Below are 18,761 nucleotides of genomic sequence, written 5' to 3'. Positions count from 1 at the left end.
ACGGTAAGCAGGCATTCAAGGCATTCCAGGTAGCTCTGAGCCCAGGATGGTGGGGTCCGGAGAGGGGGATGTTCACTCCTTAAAGCAGTGGCAACAATGTTCTGGAACTAAGTGGATGGTTGCAACATCACAAATGTACTGAATGCCACCATTACACGCTACATAATGGATAAAATGGTGAATGTTCAAGAAGGGGCAAGCTTGATTCTACCACAATCCATAAAAAATGCGACTCAGCAATAAGCAAAAGGGCTAATGGAATAACTCAAAAAGCATACCATTACTAAGATGATGAAGATGATGAAGTTTATAAAGTCTGTGACACAGGGTCCTAACGTGCTTTCTCTGGCTTGGGGTTTGGTTTCTTTTGTTTTGTTGATTTTTAATTTCCTTATCCCCATGGTGTCTCCCAGGCAGGTGCCAGATTCCCAGCTCCTGGGCTGCGCCAGAGGCTGAGGTGGCCATCTCTCCTCTCCGCAGGCACTGACCCTGGCCTGGGGGTACCCTCGGTCATTGCCCTCCAGGCCTCAGGAAAGGGACATAAACAATGACCAGCAGGACAATAGCTCCTGGGAAGTCTCCAGGAGCCAGCCTCCCAGGCCTGCCCAGCACCCCCGGAAGGGATTTTATGCAGAACAGGAAAAACCCCTAGGCCAGATGGAGATGCTGGAGAGGAGGCTTGGGCCAAGCAGCTTCCTCCAGCATCTAACCCTGGCTAAGGTGGCAGGCTGCCACTCCTACCTCCCTGTGACTGTGAATTTGATCCCTGGGTGCTGGGGCCCAGGGGACAATAACCTAGGAAACAGGAGGGCCCAGCCTGTGAGAATTGAAGAAGATAAGGCATTGGAAGAGCTTGAATTCCAGTGCTGGAATCCCATGCTGAGGTCAACAAGCATGGCTTGCATACCTACTGTGTGCTCAGCATCTCCTACATGAAGATGTGATGCACAGCCGGACTTGGGGCACCTGCAGCCTAACAGACCCCTAGTAAGAAGAGCTCAGCCAGGAGTGGGCTCCATGGCTGGGACACGGGCTGCCTGCGGCCCCAGTGGGAGTCTGGCAACTTCCCTCTCACTAGCACCACAGGGGGCTCTCTGGAGGCTGCTAGGACGGTCTGTGGACAACAGCGACCTGGCTGTAGCTTTCAGTCAAGTAGCCAAGGACAAGGGAGCCCAGGGTATCAGAAACGGCATGGGGCATCCAGAAAAGTCTGGTACCTGGTAGGTGTAACACCAAAGGAAATGTGAAAAGGGTGCAGGCAAGGAGGGGCTGGGAATTGTGGGTACTGTAGTGAGAGAAGCAGGTGTCGGGCGGGACACAGACACAGCATGAAGCCCCATGGGCTGTGGCATCCACTCCACTGCTAAAACAGAATGTTACATTCACCAATGACAGTCACAACAAAGTTTTATTACAGTGAGAGGCAAGGCAACCCACCAGCTGGCCCATCCCTTACCAGAGTATTCACAGGGTTTTTATAGGAGCGGTTTATAATAACTCTAAAGGGGTAATTTACAATGGTTTGTAGGATAAGGGAGGAAAGGCCACTCATTCCCTGCTTATCTTGGCTGGGCAGCTCCTGCCTGACTCTTCTCCGGTCCGGACTCCAACCTGGGCTCCACCTGTGAGTTAATTAGGCTAGGGCCTTGATTTATGGGGATTGAGGGTCACTGGCAGTAAAGGTCACACAGGCTGTTAGGCCAAGCAAGCAATGCAAAAGTTACAAAAGCGAAAAGTATTTCAGTTAGCAATGAGTCATGTTTACTCCATTTTGATTTCAATTCTACGGGACCACCACAGTCTCTAGTGCAACCCTCACACACACACACACACACACACACACCTCTTCTTAATGGAGTTTTACTCCATACGCATGCAGCTGCAGGCCTGCCGCTCAGGATCACTGCCGGACAGCAGAACCCGGCAACACTGCCGGTCCTTATTGCACAGCCATTGTATTCTGGGCCTCTTTCTGTTTGTGACAAGTCAGAGATAAATGTTTATCTCTTAGATGCTTTTCTAGAACTGAAGAGGGGAAAAGGGGGAATATGTTCCCAAGAGAGGATGAAAGAAGCAGTTATCTGGACCACGTTAAGAGATGGGGAAAATGAAAACGAAGCTGATGGCTGTGAGGAGAGCAGAAGTGGGGTGCTCCAGCCTGGCACCCTGCCCTGAACCCCAGAGGAGGTGGGAGTGGTTGGGCAGGAAAAAGGCAAACTCCTGGGTCCAGGAAGACCCTGCAGCGGAAGCATCTCATATCCTGTGGAGGTGGGAGGGGACATATAGGAGCCCGGGCTAAGCAACTGGGGCCACTGGCTGCTGCTGCTGCTGCCTCCATGGTCACCATGCTCGCCGTCACCCTCCTGACCCTGGCCCTGCTGGGCAGCGTCCACTCCCGTACCCAAGACCCCTCATACAAGGCAGGCATCGTGTGCCGCATCACCAAGCCTGCTCTCCTGGTGTGTAAGTATGAAGTCCACCTCTGCCCTTGCAGCCCCATCGCTGGGAACAATTCCTGCAGCAGGGCCACGCCCTATAGTTCCAAGAGAGAGGAGGATGCAGCAGTGGCATTGGCTGAGCAGGGCTGGCCTCCCTCCTGACCCCCTTTAAGGGCCTGGTCGAGCTGCAAACAGTCAGGTATGACTGTGTTGGGGGAAGGAACCACGCTTGCCTGGGACTCAGAGGCGATATGGGGTTCAAGGTTCAAGGCACAGTTAGGGTAGGGAGCAAAGGTTGGGAGGTGTATATGTGATGTGCAACTGTCATTCTGTATGTCAAAGTTAGAGGTCAGCATGAACGAGGGCTGGCAGGGTCTGTGATTGTGAGTGAGGACCCAGCATTGAGAGTGGAGACCCAGGTCACAGGCTTGGGCTGTACTGGGGTTTGTAGCACCAGGTGGCAGGGGGCGGGTTGCTTCCTATGTAACAGGTCCAATGGCTACTGTCTGATGACAGACAACTACAGGGTCTGTGTGTCAGGAGGACCAGGACTCTGGGCCCCCTGTGTCTTATGCCCAGAGAGAAGCTTGGGTCCTGTGGGAAGACCATGTTGGGGAAAGGCTTGGCCACAACCAAGGTGGAGGGCTCATGGGAGTGGGTGCTCAGTACTGCCCTGCCTTCCAGTGAACCAGGAGACGGCTAAGGTGATCCAGACTGCCTTCCAGCGTACCAGCTACCCAGACATCAAGGGCGAGAAGGCTGTGTTGCTCCTTGGCCGGGTCCAGTACAGACTGCACAAGTGAGTGGAGCCAGGCCAGAAGACCCACTGGACTGGGAAGTGGGGAACAGAGCCTGTGGCTTACCCCAAGCCAACACGGGAAGGGCAGCAGGGAGAACTCAGACCCCCTGTACCTGACAGGGTTGCGGAGCCAGAGGCTGGGTACTCCTGCTTCCCGCCCACTGACCCAGCAGGTGACTGAATGCATACCCTCTCCACTACCCAAGGGTAAACTGAGGCAGAGTAGGGCGGGCTCTAGCTCAAGGTCCATTGACCTTAGTGCTGGATCCCTGAACAAACAATACTTCATGACAATGTTACCTCGTCTCCCTAACTGCCCCACCTAATGAGTAAGGAATCAGCAGCTCAGAGGGGTTAAACAGGCAGAGTGCAACCCGCGGCTCTCAAAACACAGCCGCCTTCCTGCACCTCAGGCTGCCCTGCCCTGGGGCCTGGGACCTAGGGCCCTGTCTGTGTGTCCATCCAGGGCCCCAAGGGTGGAGCAGCCACTTTTCGGGGAGCCTCATCTTGGTCTTAAAATCAACTTCTTTTCTCCCAATCTCTGTCAATGAACCAGACTTCTTGATAGGAACCTGGTCTTAGGCACTGGAACCTGTGAGCGCTTTAGAGCCACTAGGGGGCGCTATTGGTGCTGGAACGCGGCCTTGACTTGCGCGGGAAAAGCTTGTGCCACTAGGGGGACAAGGGGTGTGTCTCGGGCTTTTCGGACCTGGACTTCAGTGTCTCCTCCAGAAATGAGAGCCATAAGGATGTAGACCCATGAAGCAAAAGCTCAGAGAAGGAAAAACCTGTGGCTTGGCAGGATTTAAGGTAGGACAGCTCCAGAATCAAATTCCAGCCTCACATACGCCCTTGGAAGCCACAGTTCTCTCAGCCTCGGCAGCCACCTTGCGAGTGGCTGAGGGTGAACCCTGGAAATGCGCTTAATCCCTGTGCACTATGCTTGGTAGCCGGTTGTTGCTCTTCCTGTCCTGTGTTTCCGAATCCCAGATGAGTAGCATGATAGGGGGTCACTAGGGTCTGGATGGGATCCCTGGGCCCTCTCTCCAGTCGTTGTCATCTGGCCCTTGCTTCCCTAGGCTCCTTGCCAAGGTGCACCTTGCACCTCTGGTCACACACCTGCGGGTCCTCTCCCAGGCCTGAGCCTGGCTCCTCTCCCTGCGTTCAGGGCTCTTCTGGGTCTGGCTCAGGCTGCCTTCTGAGACCAGCCACTGACTTCCAAACACCCCTCCACCCTGTGTCACTGCCTCAAGGAAGCCCTCTTGTCTAAGTTTCCTGTTTGCTCTCCTAATAAACGACCATGAGTTTGATGGCGCTGAACAACACACACTTGTGACCGAGCCTTTAAGAGTCCAGTGTAAGTCCCACTGGGCTCCAGTCAAGGCATTAGCTGGGCTGCTTTTCTTCTGGAAGTGCCCAGAAGGCTTCTACAGTATCTAGAGGCCGCCCACAGGTTGGACTGTGGTCTGTGACCCCCTTCTTTATCCTCAAGGCCAACAAGGCTGCCCTCTGACTGTACTTCCCTAGTCTCCTCCCCTAGCCCCTCTGCTCCCCACCCTTCCACTTCCACCCCTTCGTGCTGCTGCTGGGTCTACCCATGTCCTTGGGGGGCTCTCTGTACCCTGTCCCTGCAGGTCTTTATTTAAACACACCAACAGCATCCTTTTGCTGTCAGATGCACAATCACAAGTTCTGTAGGTACAGGTGTGGGCACTTGGGTGGCCATTTTTCTGGTCTCTGGTTCACTAGGTTGAGTTGAGTCTTGCTCCTTGGTCTTCCTGGCTGGGCCATTTTGGGGAGGGTGCCGCTGTGTGGGGACATGCATTGCTGGACAGGCCCTGGCCATACAGCCTGGGTGGAAGGTTCACACCTCTCCTCAAGGCCCCTGACTCCCTTCTTTCCATTGGCTCTCACAGCATCCAGATCAACCACCTGTCCATCGCCAGTAGCCAGGTGGAGTTGGTGGAAGCCAAGACCATTGATGTCTCTATCCAGAACGTGTCTGTGGTCTTCCGGGGGACCCTGAACTATGGTTACACTGGTGCCTGGGGGTAAGTGCCACCGCCAGCCATGTGTCCCTACGCTCCGATCTCCCCATGCCACCAGAAGGCAGGATGAGGGCCTCGGGTTTTGGCTCTTTGCAGGTTGGGCATTAATCAGTCGGTCGACTTTGAGATTGACTCTGCCATTGACCTTCAGATCAACACACAGCTGAGTACGTGCCCAAGATTCTACTGGGGGAGGCGGGGGGTGCTGGGCTCCTGGGGTTGGCCTCAACAGAGAGAAGGTCATGCAGAGGGGGTTCTGAGGCTGTCCAAGGGGGGCTGGCCTGGGAAGCACACAAGGCAGGGAGAGTTGGGGCCAGCCAAGTTCCTCAGTGGCCAGGGCTGCTTGGGGTACCAGAGGAGGAGCTGAGACTATGCCACCACAGACATGTGTCATGTTGTCTTTGCAGTCTGCGATGAGGGCAGTGTGCGGACCCAGGCACCTGACTGCTACTTGAATTTCCATAAGCTGCTGCTGCACCTGCAGGGGGAGCATGAGTGAGTGCACAGCCACCAGGACCCCCCCAGCCCCCGCTGAGAGGATCAGTACCCTCTGTGGGGTCATTATCATTTCCTCCCCATCACCACAGCCTCAGAGACTGCGGTGCATGATGGATGACAGGCACAAAGCACTGCTCCAAGTTCCAGTAGAATCTATGATTATCCCCATTTTGACACATAGGTAAATTGAGGCAGGAAAGGAAAACTTGTACCTACTCCCAGGTCTCACGTTGGCAACTCACACTTCAATGCAGTGAAATAACTTGCCAAAGACAAGTAGTTTGCCTAGGGAGAGGGCACAGGATTTGAATCCTGCTCGGGGCCCACAGGACCTGACCTGCTGCATGCTGTCCCCTGTAGCTGCCCAAGGCGAGGCTCTTGTCCAATCCCCTCTGTCAAGGAGTGGTAGATAGCCCCATTGCTCAGAGAAGGATGCTGAGGCGAGGAGAGAGATCCAGCCATACGACCAATGGCAAAACTGGGGGAGGGGTGGCTGTCGGGCAAGGAGACCTCTTGCTGCCCCTGGAACGGAGAGGTGTGAACCTAGACACCAGGCATGCCCATGTGCCTGACAGGCTGCTGCTTAACTTCTCAGAAACTTAATTGGCTCACCAGCAAAAGGAGGGATGCTAGGAGCCCCTACCCCCTGGATGCCATGACTTAGGAGCTTGGTCTCCCTGGGCAATGCTGAGCTGGCTTTCTGAGAGACTCGGTATTCTCAGTTGTGAATGGTGCCTAGTACACAGCCAGTGCTCCAATGGGTACCCATGCCGGTCAAGGGCTCACGGATCTGTTTACTTCCCCCCAGACCAGGGTGGCTGAAGCGGCTATTCACAAACTTCATCTCCTTCACTCTAACTCTGGTCCTGAAGGGACAGGTGAGCCCGCTGTGACCCAGGCTCACCCTTCTGCATGCTCCCCCCACCCAACACACCCTTCCCTGGGAAAGTGCCTTCCCAACATGGTCAGCTTCTTGTGCCCTGTCCCAGCGCTACCACTCCCAGTCCCCCAGGCAGCCATAACGGAGGTGCCACCCTGCCCCTCCTCTGTCCCCCTTCTGCCCAGTGAGCCACCTGCCCTGTTCACTCCCCAGGTCTGCAAGGAGATCAACACCATCTCCAATATCATGGCTGACTTTGTCCAGACAAGGGCTGGTGAGTCCATCTCAGGCACAGGAGAAACTTACTGGAGACTCAGTTTTGTTATCTGTGCAGTGGAATGACTGGGTGCAGGAGCAGAAACCGAGGAAGACAAGAGGAGAAGGCAACTCTTGTCCCAGCAGTAACTGTAACAATAACAGCATCATTTGTGTTACCACCTCCATTCCTTGACTGACTTGACTGTGAACTCCTGGCATTGTCTAACACCAGTAACCCGTGTCACAGATGAGCAAACAGGAAGTGGAGGGGCTGAGTTTGAACCTGAACTCCACAATGACTTGCAGCCATTGCTCTAGCCACTAAATGGCACTGTGACATGGCTGATGAGCGTGGCTTCTGGCAAAGGCCACGATCAGGTGGACGGTCAGGCCTAGTTCTTACTCCACAATACACAGTAGGTGTCCAGTGACCCAGGGGTGGGGCAGCAGGAGAGAACAGGGAAGCCCCAGGGGGAAAAACCGTTTGGGGACAGTGGGCAGGTCAGAGTCCTGGCAGCAGCAAGAGCTGGGCCTGTCAGGTGTCTGCTCAAGGCACACACGAGGGGCAAACCTTCCTCTCATCTCCATGCCCACGCCCCTGCATGCCAAGAATTCTGCCTGTCTTCCCCTGAACTGCTGTCGATAGGAACGCTAGTGGCAGGAATGGGATCAGAGAGATGTAGCCTGCGATGCAAGTCTGAGCAAGGAGGCAGCAGGGAACGATGCCCGACACCCCCAGCTGAATCCTAGCCCTCATGTGGGAGATGGCCGCCATGGCCTGAGTCCATGCTGCCACTTGCTTTTGTAAGTAAAAATTTATTGGAACACCCACTGCAAACACAGTGTCTGTGGCCGTGGGGCCGCTCCAATGGGCCCAGTTGATGCTCCAGACCCAAGGTCGAAGCTGGTTCCGGAGCTGAAGGACAAGGATGTTTCATGAGGTCAGGCCACTGCCTTGTCCTCCTGGGCAGCGGAGGGCAGAACTGGGGTGTCGGCACACTGTGGACCCATCTTCTAGAAGAGCTCTTGCATGGAGGGGTCAGCCAGCTAGACAGAAGTGCCCGTTTCACAGATGGCAGTACTGAGGCTCCTGTATTGGGCAAGGGAGTTGGGCCCTCAGGGTGGCGCCCCCTTCCTGAGGCTCCCCCTCAATCATGTGCTCTTCGCAGCCAGCATTCTCACGGATGGAGACATCGGGGTGGACATTTCTGTGACTGGGTCCCCTGTCATCACAGACACCTACGTGGAGACGCATCATAAGGTGGGAACAGGGGTAGGGGTGGGGCTCACCTCCCTGGGCATTCCTCAGGCCAGGTTCCTGCCCAGACCCTGGGCACTCCCTCCCCCCTCCCTAGCTCCATCCCCACTGACATCCAACATCCCACTGTCACACATCCATAGAGCATTTCCTGATGGAGAAGGAGGGGAGGGGAGCCTGCAGCTGGCTGGGCAGGCACCAGCACCACCCACTCTGAGGGCCTGTCCCTCATCTGCCGTGATTTGGGGGCATCATGGTCCCCCTGAAGGATCTAGTAAAAGTGGTGCCCCCCAACCTCTTGCTGAGCACACGGGTTCTGCTGCCGTAACTAAGACACTCAAAATCATGGCGGTTTCACTTTTACTTCCCCTATGGAGTCCTCTGAGCATGTACAGTCCCAGGTAGATTTGGCACCTCCTCCACAGTGTGGTGTGTGTAGGCTCAGCCATCCCCAAGAGTTGCTTCCTCTCTCTCTCTCTTTCTCTCTCTATCTCTCTCTCACACACACATGCAGTCTGCCACACATACATGGTCCAAGATAGCTGACTTCACTGTCCCCACCCACTCTGCTCCTAGCCCATTATCACATGTTCAACGCCTAGCTGCAAGGGAAGTGGGAAAATTTATTTCACAAGTCCAGCTAAAACTCAGGTGCTGCAGAACTCATAAAGATGGGGGTGGCTGGGACAACCGGCCATCTTGAGGTGGAGTCTTTCTAGGGAAAAGTGACTAGGAGGAAGTTGTCAGCGGTGAAGGAGGGAAGGGAACTCCACCACTCAGCTGCCTGGGCAATGAGCTCATGGGCCTTCCACTCCCTGGAGGCGCAGAGCTGTTAACTAGCCATTAGGGGGGGAATGGAGATACGGAGGGCCATGGTGCCCAGCTCTTCTAATTGATGTGCCCCATGGGAGTGGCACCTGCATTCGCCTGCACAGGGCTTGGAGCACATCAGGCACTCGGGCAGTATCCGTCAGGCAAATGAAAACCCTGCTGGGAGAAAGCCAAGTGCAGCTCTTCCTCAGTTTCGCCAGTTGTGCCAGGCCAAACACTCTTCCCAAGTCCTCTCTTAAATCTTCCTGAGCCCAGCCGGTCAGGGGAGGGCAGGAGGAGGGTCAATCCAATGTCCTGGCTTTTCTCCAGGGCTTCTTCATCTACAAGAACATCTCTGAGGACTTCCCCCTGCGTACCTTCCCGTCCAGGCTCCTGGGGACCTCCCGCATGCTCTACTTCTGGTTCTCTGATCAAGTCCTTGATTCCCTGGCCCAGGCCGCCTTCCAGGAGGGCCGCCTGGTGCTCAACCTGACAGGGGATGAGTTCAAGGTGAGTGGGGCCAGGTGTGGGCAGGGGGAGGAACTCCGAGTGGGGAAGAAGAAGCCCTCTGAGAATTAAGTTGGAGACGTAAGGCTAGTCCTCTCTGGGGCTTGCTGCATGGTATGAGATAGGTAGGCAGCATGGTAGATGGGTAGACTGTGGCACACATACATGTAGTGAGCGCCTATCAAATTCAGAGAGGCTGGGCAACAGATCCAGGATCACTCAGCCTATGAGAGGCGAAGCCAGTGCCTTACTCATCCCCTTACGCTGGCAGGTGATTTCCAGTCTGCACCCTTCATTGAAAGGGTGGACAGAGAACCCTAAAAGCTTGGCCAAGATCATACCATTTGTGTGAATGGGAATTAGAAGCCGGGCCTCCAGCCAAGCCTGGACACGCCCTGCTCCACAGCCTGGACAGTGTCCTTCCGGGAACTTACTTCCCACCCACCTCTCCCACCCTCTCTGCTTCCTTTTAGGCAGTGTTGGAGGCCCAGGGTTTCAACACCAACCAGGAGACCTTCCAGCAGATAACTGCTCCCTGCTCGCCACCGGTTTGTCCCCTGCCCACCACCCTCCACCACCACCAATCCCAGACCTGCTCTTGCTCTAGGAGCCTTGCTAGGGCCATCCCCCAGCTACCAGCACCACCACAGCAGTGTTCCAGGGCCCTGCCCCGAGACTCAGGGCTTTGTGGGGAGGGATGGAGTTTAAGACTCAAAAGCCCCAGCAACATCAGGTGACCCCTGATTACCCTTGATTTCCAAACCGACCTCAGGTGGGGCTCTTTGTGGGTCATGTCCTGTGCGTGCATTGCCCAGTGCCAATGCTGTTCGTCAGTGGCCTCTACCCTGCAAGGTGGGTCCCGTGGACTCTCCCTCAGGTCTCTGGTCAGCCTGCTTCCCACTCAGGTTGATGACGCCAGCCTCCTGCCTGCCTCTGCCTCCCTCCGCACAGCCCATTTCCCAGGGAGTTGGCAGTGCCACCAACTGAACTTCGTTCTCTCTCATCCTCCCCCTCCCCAACCCTGTGTCTCCCTGAGGTGCTGCTACTGTCCTCACATGGCACAGCCCCTTGGCTGAACTTGACACCTCTCCTTCCTGCCATTCCCAGCTCCGTGAACCTAACCCTCCTTCCAGCTCAGAATCTGAAGTGTCCCCTTGGTTTGCTCAACCCCATGGCTGAGTCCTGTCCATTTCATGTCCTCACTCTTCCAGGACACCGTGTCCACCTGCTCCCCAGACGACCATTCCTCCTCGGGAGGACCCACCTGCAGCTGCCTAATGGGTTTTGCTGCCTCCCAACACATGCTGTACTCTGTTTCCTGCAGCAGCCATGGCAATCTTTTCAAGAAGCAACACTGATCATTCATCTGCTTACTTCATCTTCATGAGGGATACAGGCTGAGTCTTAAGAGAAAAGCAAAATTCTCCGACGCGGCTCGAGTCCTGCATTTTCTGATCTCTGTCTGCCTCTTAGTCTCATTGGTTTGGGGCCTATAGAGTTGCTTAGTTTAACTCTAGGAATGTCTTTTATTTTTATTTTATTTTTGTTGGAAAGCCAGATATACAGAGGAGAGACAGAAAGGAAGACCTTCTGTCCACTGATTCACTCCTCAAGCAGCCACAATGGCTGGAACTGTGCCGATCCAAAGCCAGGAGCCCATAGCCTCTTCCAGGTCTCCCACACAGGTGTAGGGTCCCAAGGCTTTGGGCTGTCCTCAACTACTTTCCCAGGCCACAAGCATAAGCTGGATGGGAAGCGGGGCTGCCAGGATTAGAACCAGCGCCCATATGGGATCCTGGTGCATGCAAGGCGAGGACTTGAGCTGCTAGGCTACCATCCTGGGCCTTTAACTCTAGGAATATCTTAACTCACAATCTCTTTCATTGTTGCCTCTTCCCTACCATCTCTGTCTTTACCCCCCGCCCCCTGAATTCCCATTAGGTGTATGTTGGACTTTCTCCCTCGCATGGTTGTGCAATCACATGGTTCATCTCTTTACCTCTCTCTGTTAAATTCTGAAGAGCTTCTTCGTGTCTCTTTCTATTTTGAAATTATTTTTACAGTGGTGTCTTGTTTCTGCATGCCACCACTAAGTTTCTCATTTGAATATCGATCATTTTTACTTATAAAAATTGTGTTTACTTTACTTTCAAATCTGACACTTCTACTTCTGCTCACTCCCACCCTGCTCAGTCATCACTTTGCTGTGGCCCTAGATCATGAATTTCTGTTAATTTCTTTGTAATTTCTTCCAGATTGTGGTGGATGGTTTTGTTGAGCAGTTTATCATTTTCATCTGACCGGAAGCCTATTTTTCTTTAGTGAAATCTGGTTTTCCTGTGGGTGTTTTTTTGTTGTTGTTGGTTTTTGTTTTGTTTTGTTTTTTTCTTACATTTCCTAAGGGTTTTGCATTTACTTTTACCAGGGTCACCAAAGGTTACCCTCTTCCTTGTATAGAGGTGTTTTAATGTTAATTTTTCAGCTCAGTTTTTCTCTGTCCCCAGCCTGTAGCATGTTAGCCTGTACAGTACTATAATTATAAATCAATACAAAATACATATATCAAATACAGATCTGCTGGGGCACGGCATGGATTTCCTATTTATTCCTGCCATTCTCATCCCCGACACTAATACACTGGGTGGCTTCCTGTGCTGGGAGGAGCTCTCTAGTCTCCTTTTGATGAAAGGAACCATCTCATTCCTGGCACTGCCTCTCACTTCCTTCTTTCTGAGGGCATCAGAACCCCAGGCCAGTGTGGTCTGGAGCCACATCCCACACTCCGTGTCTTGGAGACATGCTTGTTTCTGCCTTGGCTTTTCAGCTCAGCCACATCTGCAGGACCTGGCCTTGTTCTTTTCATTCTGTTGAGCTTGGGTATCTATCAAGTCGCATGCCTATGGGGTTAGAGGATTGTTGAAGACAGATATCCCTGAGTCCAATACTTGACACTGCCAACAGGAGGTAGACCAGCACTCCCCAGCACCACCAGAGCACTGAGCTGTGGCTATGCTCTGCATAAATCCATGCTTTTCCATTGGATTCCTCAGGGAAGCCTTCCCCGTCATCCTGGTGAATCATCTTCCCAACGAATCATCTTCCCTCTCCAGGGCTCTTGCCCCATAGCTGGGTGTATCTCTTGTCTGTCTTAGCTTGCCAGTGACTTTCCCAGTGACCAGGCCCGAGTAACTGTCCGCAGCCTCAATGTGCCCAAGATCTCCTGCCAGGAGAAAGGTGTCGTTGTGACCTCTTCCATCGTGGTGAAATTCCTTTTCCCATGCCCAGACGGCCAAGAAGCTGTGGCTTACACTTTTGAGGAGGTGAGGCTGGTGCTGGGGAGGCAAGGGTGGATTGGAGGGGTCCCTGGGAGCTCCCTCATTTTCTCACCACCTCTGCTGTGATTGCTTCTTTCCTACACACTCAAAATTACACAGGGCAAGCGAGGTAGAGTACACATAGGTTTCCTTACTTATTTTAGTTTCTTTTTATTTTTTAGAATTTTTTTTACTAGTTTATTTATTTATTTTTAAATATTTGTAAGATTTGCCATCTGCAGACTCATTCTTCAGACAGTTGCAATGGGCAGAGCTGGGCCAGGCTGAAAGGAACCAGGAGTTCCATCTGGGTCTCTCCACACAATTTTAGATTTGAATAAGCATTGAAAAGATAACAGAGTTCCCATCCACCTCTCACCCAGTTTCCCTGGTTGTCAGTGCCTCATGGAACCACATTGCACTTGTCATAACTAAACATTGGCTTTGGTACACTATGGTTAACCAAACCCTAGGCTCTGGCTCTCACACACTCACCAACCAATAACTCTTTTTTTGTTTCAAAATCCAGTCCAGGGTGGCACGCCTTATTTAGCCTTTTGTTTGCTTGCTTTATTTGCAGCTCAGAGTACTGATTCCACCTTAGCTCAGTCAGGCAGCCTTTAGGCAGAGCCATCACAACAGATGCAGGACCACTACTCTAGGGGTCTGACATCATGGGTAGAGATAGGGGACCCCCTGAAGGCAACCTGGGCAAGTGGGGATTTGTAGTGAAGGAGCAAGGCGTGGTTGCTCAGGATTTTTGTTGGAGCTAAGTTTTTCATGGAAGCCCATGTTGAATCTCAGATGGAGATTGAGGAACCTGACCAGAGCATGGCCAGGCGCACACCTTGGTCGCTGGCAGCAAGCACCTGTCATGTTCTTCCTCCCTAGGATGCTCCCCCACCTCACTCCTGGAGAGTTTCATTCTTCCTCCCACTCCTTGCTTCTGGCTCCTGGGGACTTCCCTGTGGGCTGGAGAATCTGGTCCTGTACTTAAGCACTTCTTGGCACCTGTGCAAACTAGGACTTCTGTTTGGTGGAGTGGAAGAAAGGGCTTCCAGAAGGGAGTTCAAGTCACTGGCAAGGAGCAGGGCAGGAGCCATGGGGAGATAGTCTGGCAGCAGAGACACAGAAGGGGAGCCTCAGCGGGGAATCCCAGGGTGACTGGCTGGGAGAGAGTAGTTTGGGGCTGAAATGCTGCAGGGCAGGCTGGGAGCTTTTTGGAGACCAGGGCTGTGAGGTTAGGGGAGGTGGAGCGTGGGAGGAGATGACAGGATGGGCACTAGTGTGGGGACACTGGGTTGGCAACATATCCAACTGAGCCCTGGCTAACATGACAGAGTGAGAGTGGCCTTCAAGGGTCAGCTGGCCCCACCTCACAGCTGTACACAAGGACTTGAGGCCTGAACCACTGGGAAATCTTTTCAAGATCTCATTCATACCAGAGCCAGTGGTGTCTGCACCAGTGCTTATTTGTTTATTCCATTTTTTGTTGGTTAAAGATTGATTGATGTCCTTGAAAGGCAGAGTTACAGAGAGAAGGGGAGAGACGAAAGAGATTGAAGTCTTCCATCTTCTAGTTTACACTCCAAATGGCCACAATGGCCGGGTCTAAGCTAGGAGCTGGAACTCCATCCAGGTCTCCTACATGGATACCAGGGGCCCAAACACACAAGGGCCATCTTCTGCTGCTTTCCCAGGCACATAAGCAGGGAGCTGGCTTGGATCAAAAGCTGCTGAGACTTGATTTGATGCTCGCGTGCAATACCTGCATCACATGTGGATATTTTGTACAAGCCCCCATTTATTCATTTCCAATAATATCTGCTGAATTCCTAACCTGGACGAGGCCCATATGGTTTCTGATCCCATGAACCTTATGGTATAATTGCTAGAGATAGACAAGAATAAATATCAAACAAAAACTATATAACTTCTAACATTGCCTGACCCTGTAAAATTAAAAGGGATGGTCAGGGAGGATGATTTGACACCTTCTAACTAAAAATCAAGAGACCTTCTGAAGGGTTGGGGAATCTCCAAATAGGGGTGCACATCAGAATCACCCATGGGATCCATAAACCACAGACCCTAGGAGGCCCTTGGGCCTGAGAATCTGCATTTTAATCACATTCTCCTCCCTTGTGATGCTGATACTGTGCCACCCTATACAGTGCACTTGACCCAGAGGGTATGAAAGGGCAGCCCTTGTCAGCTGCCAGCAGGAGGAGGGAGGATGTGAGCATTGCAGGAAAGTCCTGGGCCACACTTGATTTTGACCAAATAGGAAGGAGTGACTGGGAGTGTGGATAAGTCTGAAACTGGGAGGGGAAGCGTCCTGCAACTTTGCAGCTGCTGACCCCAGAGCTGTGGGGGCTTGGGGACTTCCCTCAGGCTGCAGGAGGCTGAAAACCTACTCTTAGAGGTTCTAGGCCCTAGCTCGGCACCCTTGACAGGTTGTTCTGGGCTTAGTCTGAGCCGGGGGTGGGGTAGTGGGCTCGGGGATGATGCTCTGTGCTTAGGGCAGACCCCTCTCACAGTGACCCTGGTTTCTCTCTCCTTTTAGGATATCATCACCATTGTCCAGGCCTCCTATTCCCAGAAAAAACTTTCCTTGCATCTCTTGGATTTCCAGTGCGTGCCACAGAGGGGAAGCACGATCGGCTCAGCCACTTACTCTCCCTGACTCAGGGTGCAGGCTGAGGCTTGGTTGTTTGGGGCGGGGTATACCGGCTTCCCTCCAGGACTCATGGTCAACTGTAGGGTGAGGGGAAACCCGTTCCAGAGCCTTGATTGGAAGGAAGAGATATTATGAAGACTTGGAAGGTCAGGAGTAGGGAAGGGAGCTGTGAGACCCAAGACCTGGAGGGACCTATCCCAAGAGAGCGCTCCAAAGGGCTGTCTTGAGATGGGGGAGAGCTGAAGTTTTAGACACCTTGGGAATCACTCCTAGGTATCCTTCTGTGGGGCCCAACACCCCTTATTGATTTCAGGGTCCAGTCCAAGACGACTTCCAGCCCAGATGAGGTAGGTGGTCTTAAGCAGAGGGAGAGTCCTAGATCTGGCTGCCTTCGCACCTAAGCAAAAGCAGGCAAAGGACCCTGTGGGAAATCAGGCTGCAGGAGCACAGAAAGTCAAACCAGCAGCCCCCTCCGGGCTCTCTGGCGAGCCTGCCATATGCTGCACCTGTTGGGAGAACACTGGGTTGCAGAAATGTGACCATGGGAGCTGGGGTCAGGGGCAGAGAGTGCTAGCCAAGTGGTCCCTCCCTGGGCCTCAGTTTCCCCTCGGTGGGTTGGGGTAACCATTCTAGTCCTCTGACTGGCTTAGAAGGGGTACCTATAGGGTGGGCAGGTGCAGGAGGCCAGGGCAGGGGTGGGATGTGAAGTGCTCACCCAGACTGCATGCTGTGCTCCTAGGTGCTTTCACCACGGGTCTCTGATCAGCTGAGCAGCCCCCATTCCCTCCAGAGCACCCTGCGCTCCATGATCACCACGGTGGGCATCCCTGAGGTCATGTCTCGTAAGTGTGGGCCTTATGAAGGGAGGTCGGGGGTCACAAGGCAGCAACAGGGGAAAGAGGGAGAGAGGGGTAGAGCTGGCACTCTATGCCATGGGCCCTTCCCTGGCAGAGCTCCAGGTGCCTCTGGCGCTTCTGCCATGGACACTTAGGAGCTCCTGTCCCTCCATCAGGCACCTCTCCCCACTGGAGACCAGATGCACAGTTCACTCCAGAACATTATCTCAGCCACCCTAGGGATGGCTCAGCCCTGCTTGAGCAGTGGGCAGTCCCCCGATGGCACCTCATGGTGGCAGAAGAAATGGGAAGCCCAGCTCTGGGTTTCGATTCAGTTTTGCTTCCTTTAAGAGAATCCCCAAACCCCTTTTGACCCTGAGGAATTAGAGCACTTCTCCGTGTAAGATGACACCATAACCAGGGTGATCTTTCTGCCCCCTTCCCCACCAAGTCCACTGGGCTGGTTATGACATGGCTTTGAATTTGTGCCTGATCATGCAGCTTTAGGAAACAGAAAAGGGGTAGAAACGTGAGTTACCCTGGCCACGTGTCTGGCCATTTTTCATCTTGATGTTCCCCTTCCGTGCCATGGGGCTGAGAGTGCACAGAGGGACTCAGCCTGTGCTTCTAGAAGTCCATGCTACGAGAGATGGTTCTGAGTGACTGACTGCAAGAACCTTTGATAAGTGCCATGGGGAGCACTGAACCACTGTCAGGGTCTGCCTGGGGAGTACTGGCTGCCCCTGGAGTTCTCTTCCTAGCAGGCAAATGCAACCAGCTGTGGGGTAGGGAGGAAGATGTCAATTTGGGAAGAGACAAAGCTTCTTAGGGCAACAGAGTGGCAAGTCCTGCCCCCAAGTGACCACCCCTGTTCCTTATCCCTCATGCTCTCCCAAATCATAGCAAAACAAATCTTTAGGGACTGGTGGTCCAACGTCTCCCAGTCCCCGGGGTGCTATGGGCCTGGGGCAGGGCTGAGAGGGGCTCTCTTGCCCTCTCCCCAGGCCTCGAGGTGGTGTTCACAGCCTTGATGAACAGCAAAGGCCTGGACCTCTTCGAAATCATCAACCCTGAGATTATCACTCTGGAAGTGAGTCAGAAGTGCTTCCTGATCCTGCCTCCTGGGAGAGAACTTTCCTGGAGGGTGTGGGGTTGGGGTTGGGATTGGGATTGGGGTGCTGCCCATTGGCAGCCTGGAAGCCAGCACAACCTCCCCCTCTTTCCTGCCTCTAGGGCTGCCTGGTGCTGCAGATGGACTTCGGCTTCCCTGCGCACCTGCTCGTGGACTTCCTGCAGAGGCTAAGCTAGGAAGGAAACAGGACCACAGGCCAGGCTCACTCCCCACTTGCCTTGGTGGCATCAGGGAGAGGAGGGAGACAAAGACTGCTCCCAACTCCTTCTGTCCTCATGGCATACCAGCATAAAAGCAGTGTCCCCTCGGGCAGGTATGTGGCTGTGCAGTTAAGCCACTAGTTGGGACACCTACATCTTGTGTGTTCTTCATCTCAGCTTCTTACTAACATGCACCCTGGGAGGCAGCTGGTGATGGGGCAAGCAGGTGGGTCCGTGCCACTGCAGAGACCCAGCCTAAGTCCCAGGCACCCAGCTTTAGCCTGCCAGCGAGTGGGAACTGTCTGATGGGCTGTCTCTCTCTGCCTCTCCAGGAAATAAATATTTTTTAAAACAGTAACATGGAATTAAAAAGTAACTTTGCTTTTTGTTTGTTTGTTTGTTTTCTGGTTCTGTACCCAAGAGCTGAGGTAGGAGTGTGGAGTACTTTTTCCACAGCCTGGGAGGCTGGGGAGTGGGCCCGGGGAAGGGGCGTGTCTCACTGATCTCTGCCCCTTTGCTGGACCAATCTGACCAAGCCAGGCAACCACCCTCTCTCACCCCTCCAAAGCAGCTACATCCAACCCCTCAGGACTCCCTAGGCCCAAACCTCCCATCATGGGCTTCAAGGTTCTCCCTCTCCCATAACCCCCTTCATCTGCAAGCTTCTGTCCTATCTGGCCATCCCCTTGGCTGGCAGGACCCCCTTGCTCCCAGCCCTGTGCAGCCTCTCCCACTGTCTGACGCCAGAGAGAAGCCCACCTTCTCCAGGACTGGATGACAATCACTCCCTTACTTGGTCCTTTCCATGTTCGCACAGTTACCCCCTGGGTTCATCCTTCACAACCCTGAGTTTAGCAGGCCTGAGGGTCAAGAGGGATGCTGGCACATAGTTGGCTGACCAAGACACAGAGGACCCCATCTATGTTCTCAGGAGCCGGCAGTAAAAGCCGACCCTGGGGCTAGCTGGTGACAAGGGGCCTGTGTCAGGCGGCCTGTGCAGTTCCCAGGAGGGCTGACGAGGGGCTGCGGGCCAGGCTTGGATTCCCAGGCAGAGCCCAGGCCCAGCACACTGCGGGGACTTGCCAGAAGAGTCATCAGGGACC

General features: G+C 53.7%; 1 protein-coding gene across 4 annotated transcripts; it reads left to right on the top strand.

Annotated features, from left to right (window-relative positions):
- Positions 1–2,306: 2,306 nt before the first annotated feature.
- CETP (cholesteryl ester transfer protein) lies at positions 2,307–17,980 on the top strand. Of its 4 annotated transcripts, none has more exons than XR_009246823.1 (16): positions 2,307–2,463; positions 3,123–3,237; positions 5,154–5,288; positions 5,382–5,452; positions 5,693–5,780; positions 6,592–6,661; positions 6,877–6,937; positions 8,091–8,182; positions 9,320–9,499; positions 9,970–10,044; positions 12,649–12,816; positions 15,377–15,444; positions 15,804–15,837; positions 16,230–16,307; positions 17,331–17,416; positions 17,560–17,980. XR_009246823.1 is itself a non-coding variant. In XM_058674779.1 (16 exons), the coding sequence occupies exons 1-16, from the start codon at positions 2,337–2,339 to the stop codon at positions 17,632–17,634; spliced, it is 1,548 nt and encodes a 515-aa protein (XP_058530762.1). In that variant the 5' UTR covers positions 2,307–2,336; the 3' UTR covers positions 17,635–17,979. The 4 variants fall into 4 exon arrangements, 2 of the variants coding, with proteins under 2 accessions (XP_058530762.1, XP_058530763.1); XM_058674779.1 differs by having other exon boundaries at positions 16,230–16,332; positions 17,560–17,979; XR_009246824.1 differs by lacking the exons at positions 15,804–15,837; positions 17,560–17,980 and having other exon boundaries at positions 16,230–16,332.
- The last annotated feature ends 781 nt before the right edge of the window (positions 17,981–18,761 follow it).

The sequence above is a fragment of the Ochotona princeps genome, chromosome 16 (genome assembly GCF_030435755.1).
Source record: "Ochotona princeps isolate mOchPri1 chromosome 16, mOchPri1.hap1, whole genome shotgun sequence".
NCBI lineage: Eukaryota > Metazoa > Chordata > Mammalia > Lagomorpha > Ochotonidae > Ochotona > Ochotona princeps.
This window is presented reverse-complemented; position numbering and strand designations above follow the sequence as displayed.

What these genes read in the sequence shown, in the direction of transcription:
- CETP (XM_058674779.1), top strand. Translation starts at nt 2,337, where the DNA reads ATGGTCACCATGCTCGCCGTCACCCTCCTGACCCTGGCCCTGCTGGGC. An exon ending in GTCCAGTACAGACTGCACAA is followed by an intron (nt 3,238 to 5,153) that starts GTGAGTGGAGCC and finishes TGGCTCTCACAG; the next exon opens with CATCCAGATCAACCACCTGT. An exon ending in ACGTGGAGACGCATCATAAG is followed by an intron (nt 8,183 to 9,319) that starts GTGGGAACAGGG and finishes GCTTTTCTCCAG; the next exon opens with GGCTTCTTCATCTACAAGAA.